The 18,493-nt window shown below is 46.7% G+C and overlaps 1 protein-coding gene across 1 annotated transcript in view; it reads left to right on the forward strand.

Annotated features, from left to right (window-relative positions):
* Positions 1-18,493, forward strand: part of VWCE (von Willebrand factor C and EGF domains) — a 152,136-nt gene that overhangs the window by 107,704 nt on the left and 25,939 nt on the right. Inside the window, exons 18-25 of the mRNA XM_069740406.1 lie at positions 7,191-7,287; positions 7,489-7,571; positions 7,670-7,760; positions 7,833-7,915; positions 15,141-15,231; positions 15,576-15,658; positions 16,774-16,849; positions 16,918-17,706. Of these exons, the coding sequence (XP_069596507.1) occupies positions 7,191-7,287; positions 7,489-7,571; positions 7,670-7,760; positions 7,833-7,915; positions 15,141-15,231; positions 15,576-15,658; positions 16,774-16,849; positions 16,918-17,706 (1,393 nt within the window). The remainder of the gene's footprint in view (positions 1-7,190; positions 7,288-7,488; positions 7,572-7,669; positions 7,761-7,832; positions 7,916-15,140; positions 15,232-15,575; positions 15,659-16,773; positions 16,850-16,917; positions 17,707-18,493) is intronic.

An 18,493-nucleotide genomic window follows, 5' to 3' on the forward strand; every position in this document is an offset into this window, starting at 1 on the left:
TCAGGCCCTGCAACACAGAAAGAAAGGCAACAAACAATTAACTTAACACAGCTTCTAACTCACAATAGGTTTGGGCGAACATACGACTGGAATCTTGAAGATTCCCACCTCCCAATTCTCCGAACCACATCCTCACCAAGGCCCCACCTAGCGGCCTCAGTCGCTGCCCCGATCCTGAAGGAGTGACCACTATATTGTGTTGCAGGTAAGCCCGCTGCCGCCAAACATTTCCTAAAAACAGAAATAAACTGAAAACGGGACAAGAAAGACCCATTTTCGTGCACCAAGAATGGCTCGTCTAACACCCCGCCCTTTGCCATGTACTTCTTCACGGATGCCACCGGGCACACCGGGGATCCTTCAACATTGAACAACACCACTTTGCACCCTTTCCCATACACGTCCGTTTTGGAAGCCTTAATAAACACTACCACCTTATTCCCTTCGACATCCACGTTTTCTCTTAACAAAATACCTTTTTTACTAACGGACGGGCTAACCAACTCACCTAACCGAAATGCCCCAAAGAAGGCCAAAGAAAAGGCTGCACGGAACAGAACCACTTCCCATTCGGAAAAACACACCTCTTGCAACTTCCGCTCAATGGCTGAGAGCACCTCATAAGATACGGGTCGGCGACCGTCCGAAGCCTTCCAGCCTTTCTTCCAACCCCGAACAACTTGCCGAACCAAGAAGGATTTCGTTATATCCTTACCCCCCCTCCATTTAAGGTTGAAGGCTAGCCCCGCCAGAAACTTATTCAAACGTGTCACAGACCAACCTGCCTCCCAATGATGACCTAAGAACAACAACAAACCATACTCCTCCTCCATATCCTGGTCCATACTTGACATCCAGGATTCCCACAAGCTCCAAGCCTGATTATAATGAGACCAAGATGAATCCGCGAGCGATTTGGTAAATAACTCTGTTACGGCCCTCGCGGCAGGTTCCACAACTCCACTGGACAATCCCGGCCCGCGCTCTCCGCCTGTGGTGCCAAATCCCGGAAAAGCTGCCACTGAAATTGAGAAAGAGCAACAACTATTGGATCAGGCGCTGACAAGCTAACTTCAGATACAATCCATAAGTTAAACTTAAGACCCAGGAAAACCAAGTGCTGCAAGACCTTCACTACTGCAGGCGTAGCCGCTGACAACGAGTTTACCGCCGTCACCGTTCCAACATGCTCACAATGAAAAGAAATCTTCAAATTCCTCAATTTGTCACCCCACAGGGCCAACGCAACTACCCTGGGGAACAAATGCAACAGTAGCCGGTTGTTTGTTAACCCCTCCTCCTTCCATTCTTCCGGCCAAGCCGCTGCTGACCAGCTACCATGAAAGAACAGACCAAAGCCACTCATTTCAACGACATGCACCAAAATGCCCAAGGAGGTAGCATCTGCCACCGGCTGAATCCACAGAGATCTGCCATTGTACTCGTCCAGAAAATCCGCCCACATCTTCAAATCGTCCCGAAACTCTTTCTTTATCCTGATGAAATGCAAAGGGGACTTTACCCCTACTGTTGCCAAGGATAGGCGGCGGCAGAACGCTCGACCCATCGGCATGATCCTACATGCAAAGTTCAGTTTCCCTAACAACGATTGCAAACTGTGCAAATTTATCTTCTTCAAACCAATCGTATTAACCACATCTTGGCGCAACGCGGTAACCTTGTCTGCAGGTAGCCTACATTCCATTGCTACCGTGTCGATTTCAATGCCTAGGAAGCTCAACACTGTCACCGGACCAACTGTTTTATCCTCCGCCAAAGGCACCCCGAAGTTTTTTGTCACACTCTCCATTGTATGCAACAAAATCGAACAATCTGCTGATTCCGCTGGCCCTATAAACAGAAAGTCATCCAGATAGTGCGAACATGAGCGTATCCCAGACACATCTTTCACCACCCATTCTAGGAACGTGCTGAAGGCCTCAAAGTAAGCACATGAAATCGAGCAACCCATGGGAAGACAACGATCAACAAAGAAGCCGCCATCCCAAAAACAACCCAATAAATGCAAACTGTCAGGATGAACTGGCAACAAACGAAAGGCCGCTTCGATGTCGGTCTTAGCCAGCTTAGCCCCCTTTCCACATGCTCTAACCCACTCCATCGCTGAATCGAATGATAAGTACGACACCGAACTCAACTCGGGATCAATACCATCATTAACCGAAGATCCCTTCGGAAATGACAGGTGATGGATTAACCTAAATTTATTAGGTTCTTTCTTAGGGACCACGCCAAGAGGTGACACCCTCAGATTTGCAATCGGAGGGGCGACAAACGGGCCTGCCATTCTTCCCAGAGCAACTTCCTTATTCAACTTCTCCGACACGACCTCCGGGAATTGTAACGCCGATTTCAAATTTTTTCTTTTTAAACTAACATCCTGCTCAACATAAGGGATTTTGAAACCCTCCTTAAAACCGTCGCGCAATAAAACTGCAGCTGACCTATCAGGGTATCTACTTAGAAAGGCCTCCATCATGACCCACTGCACCGGAGTCACCCCTTTTGTCAGCTGAATCTCCAACTTTTTGCCTGTTACCCCTGAAACATTTTGAAGCGCTATGCACCCCCCCGCAGGTTGAACACTCGTGCCTATATTTACACTTGCTCCCGAATCTGCATATGCCATCATTGAAGGCGAAACACAGTCCCTTCTGCAAAGCCGCCGAGTGTCCTGACTGCCCTGAACTCCCGGCGCCCCCGTGAAAAGGCTGGCTAGTCTGACCTAAACGGGACGGGACCATAACTCTCATCCACAACGCTATGTCCTTGTGATCCCACCTGATACTTGGCCTAAAAGCCTTACGCTGACGAAACTGTTCGTCATAGCGTAACCAACCCTGTCCCCCATAGGTCCTGTAAGCCTCCCCTATGGCATCTAAGTAACAAAATAATGCCGAGCAATTTTCCGGGGCCTTCTCCCCGATTACGCTAGCCATAATAGCGAAAGCTTGCAGCCAATTTGAAAATGATCTGGGAATCAGCCTATATCTCCGTTTCTCCTCATCTTCTTTTTTAGAGTCCTCCCTTCTAGGTCTATCCAAATTAAATCTCTCTAGGGGTAAAAGAGAAAATATTTCTATGTACTCCCCTTTCCAGATTTTTTCCCTAACCTCTTGTTTTAAATGTGCCCCTAACGGGCCCTCGAAGCAGACATAGACCTCCCCCCTAGCCGCATCGTCTAGTTGCGGTACATCCTCCTTTTCCTTATCCTGCAAAGCTCCCTCACCTGGTGCATCAATTCCTGACCCAGGCCCTGGTGCTGTTCCGTCCTTCTCCCTTGATGAGCTCCCCGTGTCTGCCGCAGGACCCGCACTGCTGGATGTACCCGTAACTTCAGACAACTGTCTAGACCCCTCAAACGACCCCGTATTTCCCAACCAAGCAGCTGACGGCAAAGACCCCCTGCTAAGACCGGACCCCCACAAGCCCGCTAGCTCCCCTAAACCTCTAAGGATTAAACCCATACCCCCGCTAGCAACTCCCGAAGTAATGTCACTATTCCTAGCTTCAGGGGAAACTATGCCTGGCAAATTAAAGATAGGGAAAATGTTCTCACCTAGCTGCCTGGGTGCTGTGAGCCCAGCAGCCGAAGATCCAGCTCCCAGCCGAAGGTGTCCTGCATCCCGACCGGCTTGATCCGCGATGTTGCCCGCCGAACTCCTGGCGGCCGTATCCGTGTCCTGGCGACTCGGTGATGCCGTCGACTGCCCTGGTGCTGCGGAAAGGGAAAAGGCCGAGCCAGCATCCTGCCGCCCGATGGAAGATGTGCGGCTCCTTGCCACGGATACGTCCCCGGCACTGCGTACCGAAGCGACGGAATGTCGCCTGCCGGAATCCGGAAAATTTCCGCCACCACCAGCAGAGGACGCAGATCCAGGAAAGTTCCGGCCATCACCAGCAGAGGGCGCAGATCCAGGAAAATCCCGGCCATCACCAGCAGAGGGCGCAGCTGCAGGAAAATCCCGGCCAACACCAGCAGAGGGCGCAGAACTTGCAATATCCAGGCCACCACCAGCAGAGGGCGCTGCTGCGTTGAAGACTCCAGAGCTGTGCACTGCAGAAGGCCGCACGCTGATGCCAGGGCCAGCCGACTGCCGCCCGCATAATCCTCGGCGCTGAGGGGCCACCGCACCTGACCCCCGTCTCCTCGGCTGTCGCTGCCTCCCACGCTGAGCGGCGCCAGCGGGCATGCTGGCGGCCGCCGTACCGGCTCCTGCTCCTGCCGCCCCACGTCGCCCGGACACTGAAGGAGGGGAGGAAGGATCCACCCCCCGTTGTAGGCCCCGCCGCACTGGAGGATTCCTCCCGGCGCCGCGCTGTGAGGTGGAGGGAACAGCGCTGCTTACCGGAGGGTCCGCAGAGGGGCTCCTATTTCGGCGCCGGGCCCTGGGGATGATGTCCGGGCTTAGGCGCGCCGGAGGCCTAGTCCTCCGCGGCCGGCGCCCGTCCTGCGGTGCCTGCGATGGTGCTCCCGATGTCCCCTGGAGAAGGCTGTTAACGGATGCATTCAGCCAATCTGTCCCCTGGGAGCTGGCTGCCGTCTGGAGACGCTGGAGGATCGCTTCAACGTCCATTCTGGTAAGTGTGACAGAGATTCCTCACTTGTCACGCAGGCACCTAAAATGGATGCCTGCGTGAGGAGCGTGCCCCTTTTTATGTGCCCCCTCCCCACAGTCTCCTAGTTCCACCCCTTATTTTCAAAAAATGCCCCTAAAGCCACCCCTCAAGTTCCCAGTTAACCCCTTACCACCGTATCCCTTCTAACTGCTCCAGCTCCCCAGGTCCCACGTAACCCCGTCATGGCGGCCTCCCTTTACGTGCCGTGGGCCCCCAGTACGGCCTTTCTGGATATGAGACATGGTTTACATACAGTAAACCACTGCATATCTGTTATATTTTTATATATTCCTCCCTAATAATGTTAGTAGTGTGTGTGTGTAATATTTGGGAGCCGTGTTAAATTAAAGGATTAATCCACGGACAAAACTGGAGTGGGCTCCCGCGCAATTTTCTCTGCCAGAGAGGGAAAGCCAGTGACTGAGGGCAGATATTAATAGCCCAAAGAGGGACCATGGTTATTGCGCCCCTGACTGAAAACATCTGCCCCCAGCCACCCCAGAAAAGGCGCATCAGTAAGATGCGCCTATTCCGGCACTTAGCCTCTCTCTTCCCACTGCCCTGTAGCATTGGCATACTGGGTAATAAGGGGTTAATGTCATCTTGCTATTGTAAGGTGATATTAAGCCTGGTTAATAATGGAGAGGTGTTAATATGACACCTATCCATTATTAATCCAATAGTCTGAAAGGGTTAAAAATACACACACATTAAGAATAAAGTCTTTTAATGAAATAATTAAACACACAGGTTTTAACCCCTTACCGGCATCGGACGTACTATACCGTCCGATGCCGGCTCCTCTGCTTTGATGCAGGGCTCCGCGGTGAGCCCGCCTCAAAGCCGGGACATGTCAGCTGTTTTGAACAGCTGACATGTGCCCGTAATAGGCGCGGGCAGAATTGCGATCTGCCCGCACCTATTAACTAGTTAAATGCCGCTGTCAAACGCAGACAGCGGCATTTAACTACCGCTTCCGGCCGGGCGGCCGGAAATGACGTCATCGCCGACCCCCGTCACATGATCGGGGGTCGGCGATGCTTGTGAATGGTAACCATAGAGGTCCTAGAGACCTCTATGGTTACTGATGACCGGTGGCTGTGAGCGCCACCCTGTGGTCGGCGCTCACAGCACACCTCCATTTCTGCTACATAGCAGCGATCAGCAGATCGCTGCTATGTAGCAGAGCCGATCGCGTTGTGCCTGCTTCTAGCCTCCCATGGAGGCTATTGAAGCATGGCAAAAGTTAAAAAAAAAAGTTTAAAAAAATGTGAAAAAAATAAAAAAAACATAAAAGTTTAAATCACCCCCCTTTCGCCCCAATCAAAATAAATCAATAAAAAAAATATCAAATCTACGCATATTTGGTATCGCCGCGCTCAGAATCGCCCGATCTATCAATTAAAAAAAAGTATTAACCTGATCGCTAAACAGCGTAGCGGGAAAAAAATTCGGAACGCCAGAATTACGTTTTTTTGGTCGCCGCGACATTGCATTAAAATGCAATAACGGGCGATCAAAAGAACATATCTGCACCGAAATGCTATCATTAAAAATGTCATCTCGGCAAAAAATAAGCCCTCAACCGACCCCAGATCATGAAAAATGGAGACGCTACGAGTATCGGAAAATGGCGCAATTTTTTTTTTTTTTTTTTAGCAAAGTTTGGAATTTTTTTTCACCACTTAGATAAAAAATAACCTAGTCATGGTAGGTGTCTATGAACTCGTACTGACCTGGAGAATCATAATGGCAGGTCAGTTTTAGCATTTAGTGAACCTAGCAAAAAAGCCAAACAAAAAACAAGTGTGGGATTGCACTTTTTTTGCAATTTCACCGCACTTGGAATTTTTTTCCCGTTTTCTAGTACACGACATGCTAAAACCAATGATGTCGTTCAAAAGTACAACTCGTCCCGCAAAAAATAAGCCCTCACATGGCCAAATTGACAGAAAAATAAAAAAGTTATGGCTCTGGGAAGGAGGGGAGCGAAAAACGAACACGGAAAAACGAAAAATCCCCTGGTCATGAAGGGGTTAACATCTATATTACACTCTCAATCCAAGCGAAGCCCTCGTTCTTCTGTAAAAAAAATCCAAATAAAAAAGCAACAATATCCCATACCTGTCTGCCGTACAGTCAAGTCCCACGCAGTAATCCATATTTGAGGGCATTTACATTTTACAACCGGGAGCAGTGCTAATGCGGCCGCTCCCAGCTGTAAACAACTGGGAAATGAATGAAATGCAGGGAACGGACATTCGGTAACCAGCCGTGCCGTCACCGAAGCTGCTCCCCCTGGCGGCATGAACTCAGATGAACTCTTCAGCATGGGAAAATCAGCTGGCATCATATATTAATATAGTCTGCACAGTATAAATAAATCAAGTCTGCACAAAAATTCAGCAAGTTTAAGAACTTTAAGAGGGTGTACCTCCAAAAAGGATGCCTGGCAAATCATAATGTTCAACACATAGGGGTCTTTTTTGTTCTCCCCTCCTTCTGACTGCCGTTCACCACATACACTCAATTCTCTTGCTTTGTTCTAGGCAGAAGGCTCTATCGTGTGTAAGAAGACAGATTGCGTGGAAACCTGTCCTCATCCTATCATGGTGCCAGGACAGTGTTGCCCTGACTGTTCAGCAGGTAGAAAAAACACTCTGCTATTGCGGGTAAATCTAAGGAGTAATGGTACATTTGTACCCCCAAAAAAATTATGAATACTATATAACAGGTAGGGGTGGGTAACGTGGCTCATTGTGGTCTCCTGAAGTCATCCAGTACCTTCAACTATATTTTTGCATGAAAACGGAAATGAAAAATTGTTTCTTGGCTCTTTTTTTAAAGGCTGCTCCTATGGAAGGAAGACATATAAGAATAATGAGAGCTTCCCTTCATACTCAGATCCCTGCCTCACATGTATTTGCTTGGTAAGAAGTATTGGAAGAATAAACTGGATTGATGAATGTATTGGCATCAATAATCCTCAGCCGGCATATATATAACAGATGCTATTCTTGTTGTACAGGTGGGTACTGTTGCTTGCTCGCCCATTGAATGTGCTCCTAACTGTACTTATCCTTTCCACAATGAGGGAGAATGCTGCCCGGTTTGTCGAGGTGAGAAGGGCTGGGTGGCTTGTGTATCTCCTACTTTTGGTCCATGACATAAACCTGTTCATGCCTTTGCAGATTGCACATATGATGGAAGGAAAGTGCTAAACAAGCAAACATTTTCACTGGAAAGTGAACCCTGTACCCAGTGCACATGTCAGGTGAGTGATTTCCTTTCCATTGGAAATTCAGCAATATTGAAACATCTACGGTATCTACTATATAATTGTCTAAGGGTCACTTCAGTCTGTCTTTCTGTCATGGATATTCATTGGTCGCGGCCTCTGTCTGTCATGGAAATCCAAGTCGCTGATTGGTCGCGGCAAAACAGCCACGACCAATCAGCGACGGGCACAGTCCAGAAGAAAATGGCCGCTCCTTACTCCCCGCAGTCAGTGCCCGGTGCCCGCATACTCCCCTCCAATCATCGCTCACACAGGGTTAATGCCAGCGGTAACGGACAGTGTTATGCCGCGGGCAACGCACTCCGTTACCGCTGCTATTAACCCTGTGTGTCCCCAACCTTTTACTATTGATGCTGCCTATGCGGCATCAATAGTAAAAAAATGTAATGTTAAAAATAATTAAAAAAAAACCTGCTATACTCATCCTCCGTAGTCCGCCGAGCCGCTCGAGCCAGCCGCCATCTTCCATTCCCAGCAATGCATTGCGAAATTACCCAGAAGACTTAGCGGTCTCGCGAGACTGCTAAGTCATCTGGGTAATTTTGCAATGCATCCTGGGAAAGGAAGATGGCGGCAGCCGTGCGCATATCGCCAGAGCTTCAGTGGATCCCAGGGGGTGAGTATATAACTATTTTTTATTTTAATTATTTTTTTAACAGGGATATGGTGCCCACACTGCTGTATACTACATGGGCTGTGTTAGATACCGTGTGGCTGCTATATACTAAATAGGCAGTGTTATATACTATGTGGGCTGTGTGATATACTCCGTGGGCTGTGCTATATACTGCATGGGCTGTGCTATATACTACGTGGGCAGTGTTATATACTACATGACTGGGCAATATACTACGTGACTGGGCAATATACTACGTGGCCCTGTGCTGTATACTACGTGACTGGGCAATATACTACATGGTTGGGCAATATACTACGTGACTGGGCAATATACTACGTGGCTCTGTGCTGTATACTACGTCGCTGGGCAATATACTACGTGGCTGCGCAATATACTACGTGGCTCTGTGCTGTATACTACGTGGCTCTATGCTGCATACTACATGACTGGGCAATATACTACGTGGCTGGGCAATATACTACGTGGCTCTGTGCTGCATACTACGTGACTGGGCAATATACTACATGGCTGGGCAATATACTACGTGGCTGCGCAATATACTACGTGGCTCTGTGCTGTATACTACGTGGCTCTATGCTGCATACTACATGACTGGGCAATATACTACGTGGCTGGGCAATATACTACGTGGCTCTGTGCTGCATACTACGTGACTGGGCAATATACTACCTGGCTGGGCAATATACTACGTGGCTCTGTGCTGCATACTACGTGACTGGGCAATATACTACATGGCTGGGCAATATACTACGTGGACATGCATATTCTAGAATACCCGATGCGTTACAATCGGGCCACCATCTAGTATATATATATATAATTACCTTGTAATGTCTTCACATCCTGGTCTGGATCCCAGAATTCAACGCGGCGGAAGTTCACCGACTGCCATATTGGGACACCCAAGTGATGGGTGTCTCAATATGGAATCTGCTGGTGGTACCAGCCTCTTGCACTGTACCACCAGCAGAACATCCTTGCACCACACACACACACTGTATACGCCATATGCACCACACACACACAAACACACACTGTATATGCGTATGCACCACATACACACACACACACACTGTATATGCCGTACGCACCACACACACACACAGTATACACCATACGCAGCCTCTTGCGTGGTACCACCAGTGGAACACCCAAAGATGGCGGCGGTCTGAATGACTGCGCCTGTGTGAATTCCACACAGGCGCAGTGAATAATTCTGCTGATGCCGGTGGCAGATGCGCGATGTGTCTACAGGCAGAGGAAGCCGGTCACATTAAAGGGGTTTTCCCACAAACGAAAGTTCATTTTAAAAATTGTCTGTGTCTGACCATGTTCTAGACTCCTTAGTGGACTCAAGAATGGAGATTACTTATTTGGTGTTGGAATCCACACCTATAAATTCCCCGTTGATAGCAGGTCTTCTTTTCATCCACCCCAGGATTTCAAAATCCATTGCACTTTGTCTCCATGTAGATGGCAAACTTATTGTGACACATTGACTAAAGGGAGATGACTGACAACTTATTAAAAATCCTTCATACTGTTTATCATATGAAGGTGAACCTGTGATCCTATTCCTCCTCTCTTAGTAATTGGAAACACTCAGCTGCCAATTTAGTTGACAGAAATGGCTTGAGCTGAAGTTTTTTTTTTATGTCCCAGCATCAAGACATAACATTGGGGAGCTCAAACCCAAATTATAACACTTCCACCTGTAACGGGCACAGGAGGCACACATGGTTTGTGGACCCACTGTGGCATGGACCGAGGAGAGCCTGGAGGGGTGTGGCAAAGCGAAAGCCCGACTTTTCACTAGAGCCCCTGATGCTGGGGTTAGATTGTCTCCAGATGGAAGCCAGGTGCTACTCCAGGGCAGACCTCGGATGCACAGCAGCTGATCCCCAAGGGACAGGACACTGTAATGGCGGGTGCAGGCTGGTACTGTACTTATACTGCCTGGCACAGCTGATTCACAGACAGGCAGGTACTGGCAGCTGCTGCTGGAATGCAGAAAGGTGCCGGTAGGTACAGGTGATGTACAGGCAGGCAACTGATATACTGGCCGGTGCAGTCGGGCACAGCTGATATACTGGAAGGCAGGTGATGGCAGGCATGACTGATATACAGGCAGGTGCAGGCGGGCACGGCTGATGTACTGGCAGGCAATTGCTGGCAAGCACAGCTGATAGACAGGCAGAAAAAAAAATAAACAAAAAATGTTGCAGTCTGTCGCGCTAAAGCATGTCAATATGAAATATGAATACCATTACTGCTTCTGGATATTCGGACAAAACTGAGACTCTGGAGCACATAATTTGGCCAATTCATGCATGCCCAACAGCCAACGACAAGGCGGTCTCAGATCTGCTGGGTCCTGTCTCCTGTGAATACCTCTCTAAGACTGAAGTCTGAATTTCTGGGTAGATGTGCATACCTCTCTCCAAAGCCTGAATTTATGGGTATGTAGGGCTCTGTTGCAATTTAAATCTACCACATGCTGGAGGGAGGAGTGCTCGGTCACAGAGCTGATATACAAATGACAAGACTGACTGGCACCTCCAAGCTAGTGTGAACAGGTGCATACTAGGAGCAGCCAAATTATGTATCCACTATTGCTATTCATATTTCATATTAACATGCTTTAACACTACAGAGGGCAACTTTATTTATTTAGTGTATATGGAGATGGCTGCTCCTAGTTTGTGAGTCGCCCGCCTGGGCAGTGGGGTACTCGGTACCGGGTCTGGGTGCACTTAAAGGGGATGTCACGGTGGCTGCAACCCGGTCCATGGCCTGGGCACTCTATTAAAGGGGAAAGGTCTTTAAGGGGTATTTTGAAATAAAGTCTATTCATGACGCCACCTGTGCTTCTCAGTCAAAGGGGACCAACACTGCTTAAAGGGGTTCTCTGGGGTGATGTTACAGCAAGATGGAAGCGCTTCCCACAGGTGAAGCGGAGTCCCCAGGGCTCCAAAGGTGTTTGGGCAAGGATGATGTATGCCGGCAAATAAGTAGAGGACACAGGGTTGTAAAGCCTTTACCTGGTTTACTGGCAGTAGCAGTCCACAGTCCAGGGTACCAGGAACAGGTGATGGTGTGGTCCAGCCGGCCTGGAGGCAATCGTGTATCCCTCTTCCAGGTGAGGTCCATAAGCCTTCCTATTTGCGCTAGTTTGCGAGGACCTTGCTGCCTGTAGCTACTGGCAAAGTCCTCTCCCTCCTGCCCTGAGACAGGTACCTGTATGATGGGCAGCTTGAGCCATTTTATAGGGTCTCTATCACGACCCAGGCTCTTCGGGTGCTTCTTCACCTCCAGGCATGATGTGGGCAATTAACATGCAATCCTATGTCCTCCGGTTCTGCTATGCGTCCTAGAGTACAACACAGCCTCTGGCTCCCGGTGCATGGATCCTGCGCTTCGGCTCTGAGGGTGCAAGGTCACAGTTCCCCTCTAAGCCCCTTTCCTTCTCCACTGTGCTCATTTCCTCAGTAGCTCCACCACTTTCAACCCCTCGGGTTCACTTCCTTTCCCTGGAGCTGCAGCTCAGTCCTGGCTGCACGGCTCCTCTGTCAGACTTCCTCTTCCTTCACTGTCTCCTCCTCCAGACCAGGATATAACTATCTGAGGGAAGCTCCCCTGAATACGGGTTCAGAGCTCCCCCTTCTGGCCTGGATTCGGAATGTGTTGAATGTGGGTGTGTTACCTGGTAAAGAGAATCCTTCTTGCCTCCAAGCATGATATTGCCCTCCCTGGAAAGGAAGGCAACATCACTGTAACAGCCAATAGAGCAAATGAAGTAGCAACATGATCAAAAATTATAAAAAATATATAATTTTGTATTGTAAATAGCAAAAAGTATAATACATTTCTCACAGGAATAATATCATATACAATAAATAACACGGGGTGCCTTTCCCCAATAATCATAGACAATCAAGAGACAGAACATATAGAGATCTATGACCTATAAGACCTGCTATCGACACATGAGTATTCATGCTGGTAATTAATGTAAATCTGTATGCTTAAATGACACACAGTGCCAGCATGCCTATTGTCACGTTCACGCCCTGACTGGTGGGCGTGAGCTCGGGGGTTTGTAGCCCCACAAACCAGACTACCCTGGAAGGGGCGTGACTACGACAGCTGCCTGGGTTTTCACTGGAGCCTCTAATGGTGAGATCAGGCTTGTGCAGCAGGCAGCTGCCAATTGCTACTCCAGGGTGGTGTCTGACTGTGGCTGCTGATCCCACTTGGAGAACAGGAACACTAGGACAGGTGCGGGCATCAGGCAGGACTGGCAGAAGAGCATGGCTGAAACTCAGACGAGTAGTCTGGCACGGTTGAGACACAGAGCTGGCAGAGAACACAGAGCTGGCAGAGACACGGCAGAGAACACAGGGCTGGCAGAGAACACAGGACTGGTTGGTGTGGTGTATGAAGGAACATGTTGGGACCTGTTCACAATGGAGGTGCAGGTAAGAAAACAAGCAGAAAGGAATGAAGTATGAAGGAACAGGTTGGGACCTGTTCACACAGGAGATGCAGGTACGGAAACAAGCCAGAAGGAACGGAGAATGAAGGATCAGGTTGGGACCTGTTCACACAGGAAGAGAAGTGCAAGGCTGCAGATAGGAATGGTAGAGCAGCAGGAGATGGAGCAGCAACAGAAGCAAAGCAGAGCCACAAGGAGTGCGGAGAGGAGCTGCAGCAAGAGATTACTGCAGCAGAAGCTAAGCAGAGCAGAACCACAAGGAATGCGGAGAGGAGCTGCAGCAAGAGGTTTCTGCAGAAGCTAAGCAGAGTGGAACCGCAAGGAATGCGGAGAGGCGCTGCAGCAAGAGATTTCTGCAGAAGCTAAGCAGAGCGGAACTGCAAGGAATGTGGAGAGGAGCTGCAGCAAGAGGTTTCTGCAGAAGCTAAGCAGAGTGGAACCGCAAGGAATGCGGAGAGGCGCTGCAGCAAGAGATTTCTGCAGAAGCTAAGCAGAGCGGAACCGCAAGGAATGCGGAGAGGAGCTGCAGCAAGAGATTACGGCAGCAACGGGAGCGTAGCAGAGTAGAACAGAGCAGAACCGCAGGAGTGCGGAGCAGAGATAAAGCCACAAAGGTACAGAGCAGGCAGAGCCACAAGAGTGCAGAGCCTAAATAGACTAAGAACACAAGGAAAGACACAGCAGGGAAGGAATCCACAGACAAGGAGACTGAGATAGGACTAAGTTAAGACAAGGTAATGGAACAAGACAAGGGACAAGAACAAAGACACAGGGACCAGGATTTTCTGCCTCCTGGAGGGCAGACAACAAGATCAAGGCAAGAACACCGCAAAAGACCACTAGAGAGGGAGTAACACAGAGAAAGGCCTGGCAAACTCAGGAGCAAAACACAAACTGAGCTAACACATTGCACAGGCCCAGTCCACTGGGTTGAGCTGCACTAAATACTGGAGGCCTCTTGGTAATTGGTCAGGAACAGATTAGACAGGTGCACCTGATATCTATAAGAACCAGAGAGTTCAGGCGCCGCCCCCTATACACACAGCCAGGAACCATGCAGAGAGAAGAGGCACAGAATATGGAGCTGGCGAGAAACAGAAACCGCAACATGACCTGGAGCAGTGGGTAAGATAGAGTGAGAGATGAGAGGCCATGCTATGATGCCAGCAGAGTTGTTACATCTATCCATATATACATGTCTCTAATGAATCCGCAGTGCATAGAACAACTTCCTATTATTCATTGCCTAAGTATAGGGCTGTAAGAAAATAGCATAGCCACTGGTAACATGACCATTACCCTGCTACAGATATGGCCGCAGGTAATTGTTGAATTCATTCTGTAATCTTGTATAGCTACTTATAGAGCCACGGTGGCTATGTTATTTTCTTACAGCCCTATACTTAGGCAATGAATAATAGGTAGTTGTTATATGCACTGCGGATTTATTAGAGACATAAATATATATGGATAGGCATGCTGGCACTGTGTGTCATTTAAACATACAGATTTACATTAATTACCAGGATGAATATTTATATTATTATCATCAGGCTTGAAAAAGGCTCAGATGGAGCTGAAATGTCGCCCGGCTATGTGGGTTGATTAAAACCTTCCACTTTTTTTCACTTTAACAATGGAGTGCTGCCTCTTTTTTGAATCCATATTATTATCATGATATGTGTCGATAGCAGGTCTTATAGGTCATAGATCTCTATATGTTCTGTCTCTTGATTGTCCATGATTATTGGGGAAAGGTACCCCATGTTATTTATTGTATATGATATTATTCCTGTGAGAAATTTATTCTACTTTTTGCTATTTACAATAAAAAATTATAGATTTTTTTATAATTTTTGATCGTGTTGCTACTTCATTTGCTCTATTGGTTTTTAGTTATTGGATTTGAAGAGGATCATAGTTTATTTATTGTTGGAGTAATTTTTTTGGTTGTATCATTGTAACAACCGGTTACCTGGGGTGTTACATTTGCACCTGTTCACACTAGTTGGAAGTGCCAGTCAGTCTTTTTGTCTTACTAGAAAATGCTTCTTTTTTATCATGAGGTTGGTGAAGTACAATGTGAAGCCATCTCCTGTTCCATCTCCTGCTCCCATCCATATAAATTTCCAGGAGAATGCTGTGCGACCTGTGAAGGTATGAATTATATTTCTATAAGATATAAGTTATGTCTGTAATATATGGGTTACAAAGACCCTATTGTCAATGTAACTAAAACATTAAAATTGTCAATCCATTGCAATCACTTACCACTTTTAGTATGGGTAGAAAATGTTTTACAGGAAGTACTGAGGGGTTCCTTGTAGGCAAGAACTCCCTCTGGCACCGATTTGCATCACATTCACACAAGTTGATTCATCTCACAATTCAGTTTTTATTTTATATCGGCGTAGTCTCTATTTTAGCTGTTTTTTACCACTTTGTGTTGTATAATGAAGCATTTGTAAAGTGATGATAATATTGTCCCTCTCTGACATCAGAGTGTGCCTTTGAAGAACATATTCTTGAGAATGGAGGTTCCTACATACTGAAGCCTGATCCCTGTGTTGTATGTCATTGCTTTGTAAGTGTATCCACTAATTTCTATCAAATCTCATGCAAATTTCTTCATTTGACCCTACTGATAGATTGGATTAGAATATTTAGTCTTAAAATGGTTGGAGAATTTCTAAAATGTCCCAAACTGTGGTCTAGTGTAGTAGGAGGTGTGGGTAACCTGTGCTGCTTATTGTGTGTCCTTAAAACAATCCAATATACAGTATAAAGGGTAACAGTACGGTTTATTTTCAACACGTTTCAAAGTTCTCTGACTTCTTCAGGAAGCCACAAAAAAGCTGTGGCCTGACATAATTAAACATAAATGCTCCCATTCTTGACCTCTGCTCTGCATTTCAAAACCCCCTGATGCCAATGGCTGCCCCTATCCAAAAGACTCAAGATGGCTGAGTAAGATGGCGTTCAGTACTGACTGTGCCGATAATGGATATTTTGCTGCCTATGTCTGCCCATGCACCGAACCCATTTGTCATTTGTATAGTACTTGCGCAGAAGGGCAGACAGCTGTTGGGTAAATCACAAGACCGCTGCTATCTTAAGCCTATGGACAAGGACAATACAGTCATCCACTGTTTACAATGCTGATCCATGTGCAGTAGGGGGTGTCACAGCTCTGATGTAAATACTTTGATTGGTTATAGCTAGAGTTGGAGTGAATAGACTCCCATGTCCCATTCCATTATCAACAAAAGTGCTGTAAGGCCACACGTATGGGAGAAGGAGTAAAAACTCTTACCTGACGACATCTGCTGCTCTTCTTTTGATTAGCCAGCATGGCACAACATTACATTGCCACAATGATGTCACGTCAGGCTGGCTAATCAAAAAAGAACCAGAGTCAGGTAAGAGGTGGTACTCTCTTTCCCATTCCTGCGGCCATAGACCAGTTTGTGACATGTGAATAAATTTGCACCAACTCTAGATACGACAGAACTCAACAGTTTAACACATTTTATAATTTTGGCCAGACAATGGTCAACCCCATTAGGCTGGCCATAGACATAAGACATCTATAGACTACTAAGAATGAAATTTGGTGAGATTGAGATATCTGTGACGGACATACAAATAATCTGGATCTTACAAAGATGTAGTGATGTTTATACAGATTTCCATCCCTAGGCTGGAAATGTTCATTGTGAAGAGAGAGAAGGTTCTTGTACTCCATGTGAGCAGAAGACTCGGGACTGTCTGAATGGTATGTCCAGTAACAAAATTCCATGTAAGTCCTTAGATGATTTATGATCATGTATTTATCTTTTCTAGAAGTCCCAGGATCTTTTCACACTAAACAGATACAACATTCTCAGCAAAATACAATAATACAAGAAGGCAATGCTCCAATTAAGCTACTGAGTGTTACTAACTCACCCCTACCTAGTCGATTGTCCTTAAACTTGAAACTGATGTCACAGAGGATCTCCATAACTTTATCCACTACCTCAGCTCTTCCCAGATTTGTTGCTCAAACTGAGGCCCCAAGTCACCAATCATTTGACAATGAAAAATTGGCTAACAATGATAGAACTTCTCAAACCCTTCTTGATCTTCAATCAAAACCAACAACAGATATACAAGTTGTTCCAGAATCACATAGTGACATTTTAAACACTGATTATTTGTCAATTTCTACCTCTGCCGTATTTCCGATTTTCTCAGGGACCACCAGAAGACCTTTTTCAACAAGTCACTCTACCTCAATATTCCATGATCAAGTTGTCACTAATCAGTCTCCTAATAGTATGTCTCAAGGATCTTCTGAGTCATCTTTTTCACCATCACCTTCCATTAGTTCCTTACAACAATTACTACAGGTTTCCAAACCTCCTTCAACGCTCACAACATTCTCTGAAGTCACTGCCAGAGAAGAAAATCTCCATGAGTCTCCACATGATCTTATCATGTCATCATCTTCGGCATATGACACTGATATGGATTCAATCTCCTCATCAAGTCCTTCAGGTCATCTTCCACATTGGACATTTAACACAAGGCTTTCACTCACAGTTTTGGAAGAAACAAAGATAACAAGTTACGAAACTGATCAAAATTCAGGTAAAATTTATTGCAGAATTTGCCATTTGTTTCTGGTTGAGTATTGTTGGCAATATATTTTATCTCTTCTACATCTATATTGTAACAAATAGTGAATATTATTTAAGTGAATATGCAGCTCTTGTGAGGTTCTGTGCTAAAACTTCACAAAACTCAGTCCACTTGATATTCACTGTTAGGCGAGAGGCACACAGCCGTATAACTAGGACGACGATTGCAACGCAATGCTCGGACTGGCCGTTGGCTCTCTTGACAGAAGTGTAACAGCATGTATTTCTATGCAGATGTCACGTTCAGGTTGGGAAAGCCGACAGCCAGTCCGAGTATTGCATTACGATCCTCGTCTGAGTTTCATGGCCACGTGACTCTCCGTTGGAGAAAATCTCATTGGAAAAAATTTGTGAAAAGAATAGTATTCTTAAAAGGAATCAGTCAACATGGTTTGCAACCACAAATCAAACGTATCTATGGTTAGATAATTCTGAATCAATCTATACCTTTGTTTTGTAATTCTTCTTTGAATTTCAAAGTGATCCTTTATTTAATTATTATACTAATAAACCACACATGTGGGGGGGCTTGACCTTGCACTGACATATCTATGCCTCTTTCTAAATTTCTCCACCAGTTGCCGTTCTTTGCTGCCTGATTGATAGATCATTCTTCTCCAAGTGACCTGTATCCCCACTGCAAATCTCGCTCAAGCACTGATAGTCCCATGCCAGTCATCTTCTTAGAAGGGGAGGTCTATGGGCAAATTCATGGTCCTGATCTTGCTATGTCATAT

Source organism: Ranitomeya imitator, chromosome 9 (genome assembly GCF_032444005.1).
Source record: "Ranitomeya imitator isolate aRanImi1 chromosome 9, aRanImi1.pri, whole genome shotgun sequence".
Lineage (NCBI taxonomy): Eukaryota > Metazoa > Chordata > Amphibia > Anura > Dendrobatidae > Ranitomeya > Ranitomeya imitator.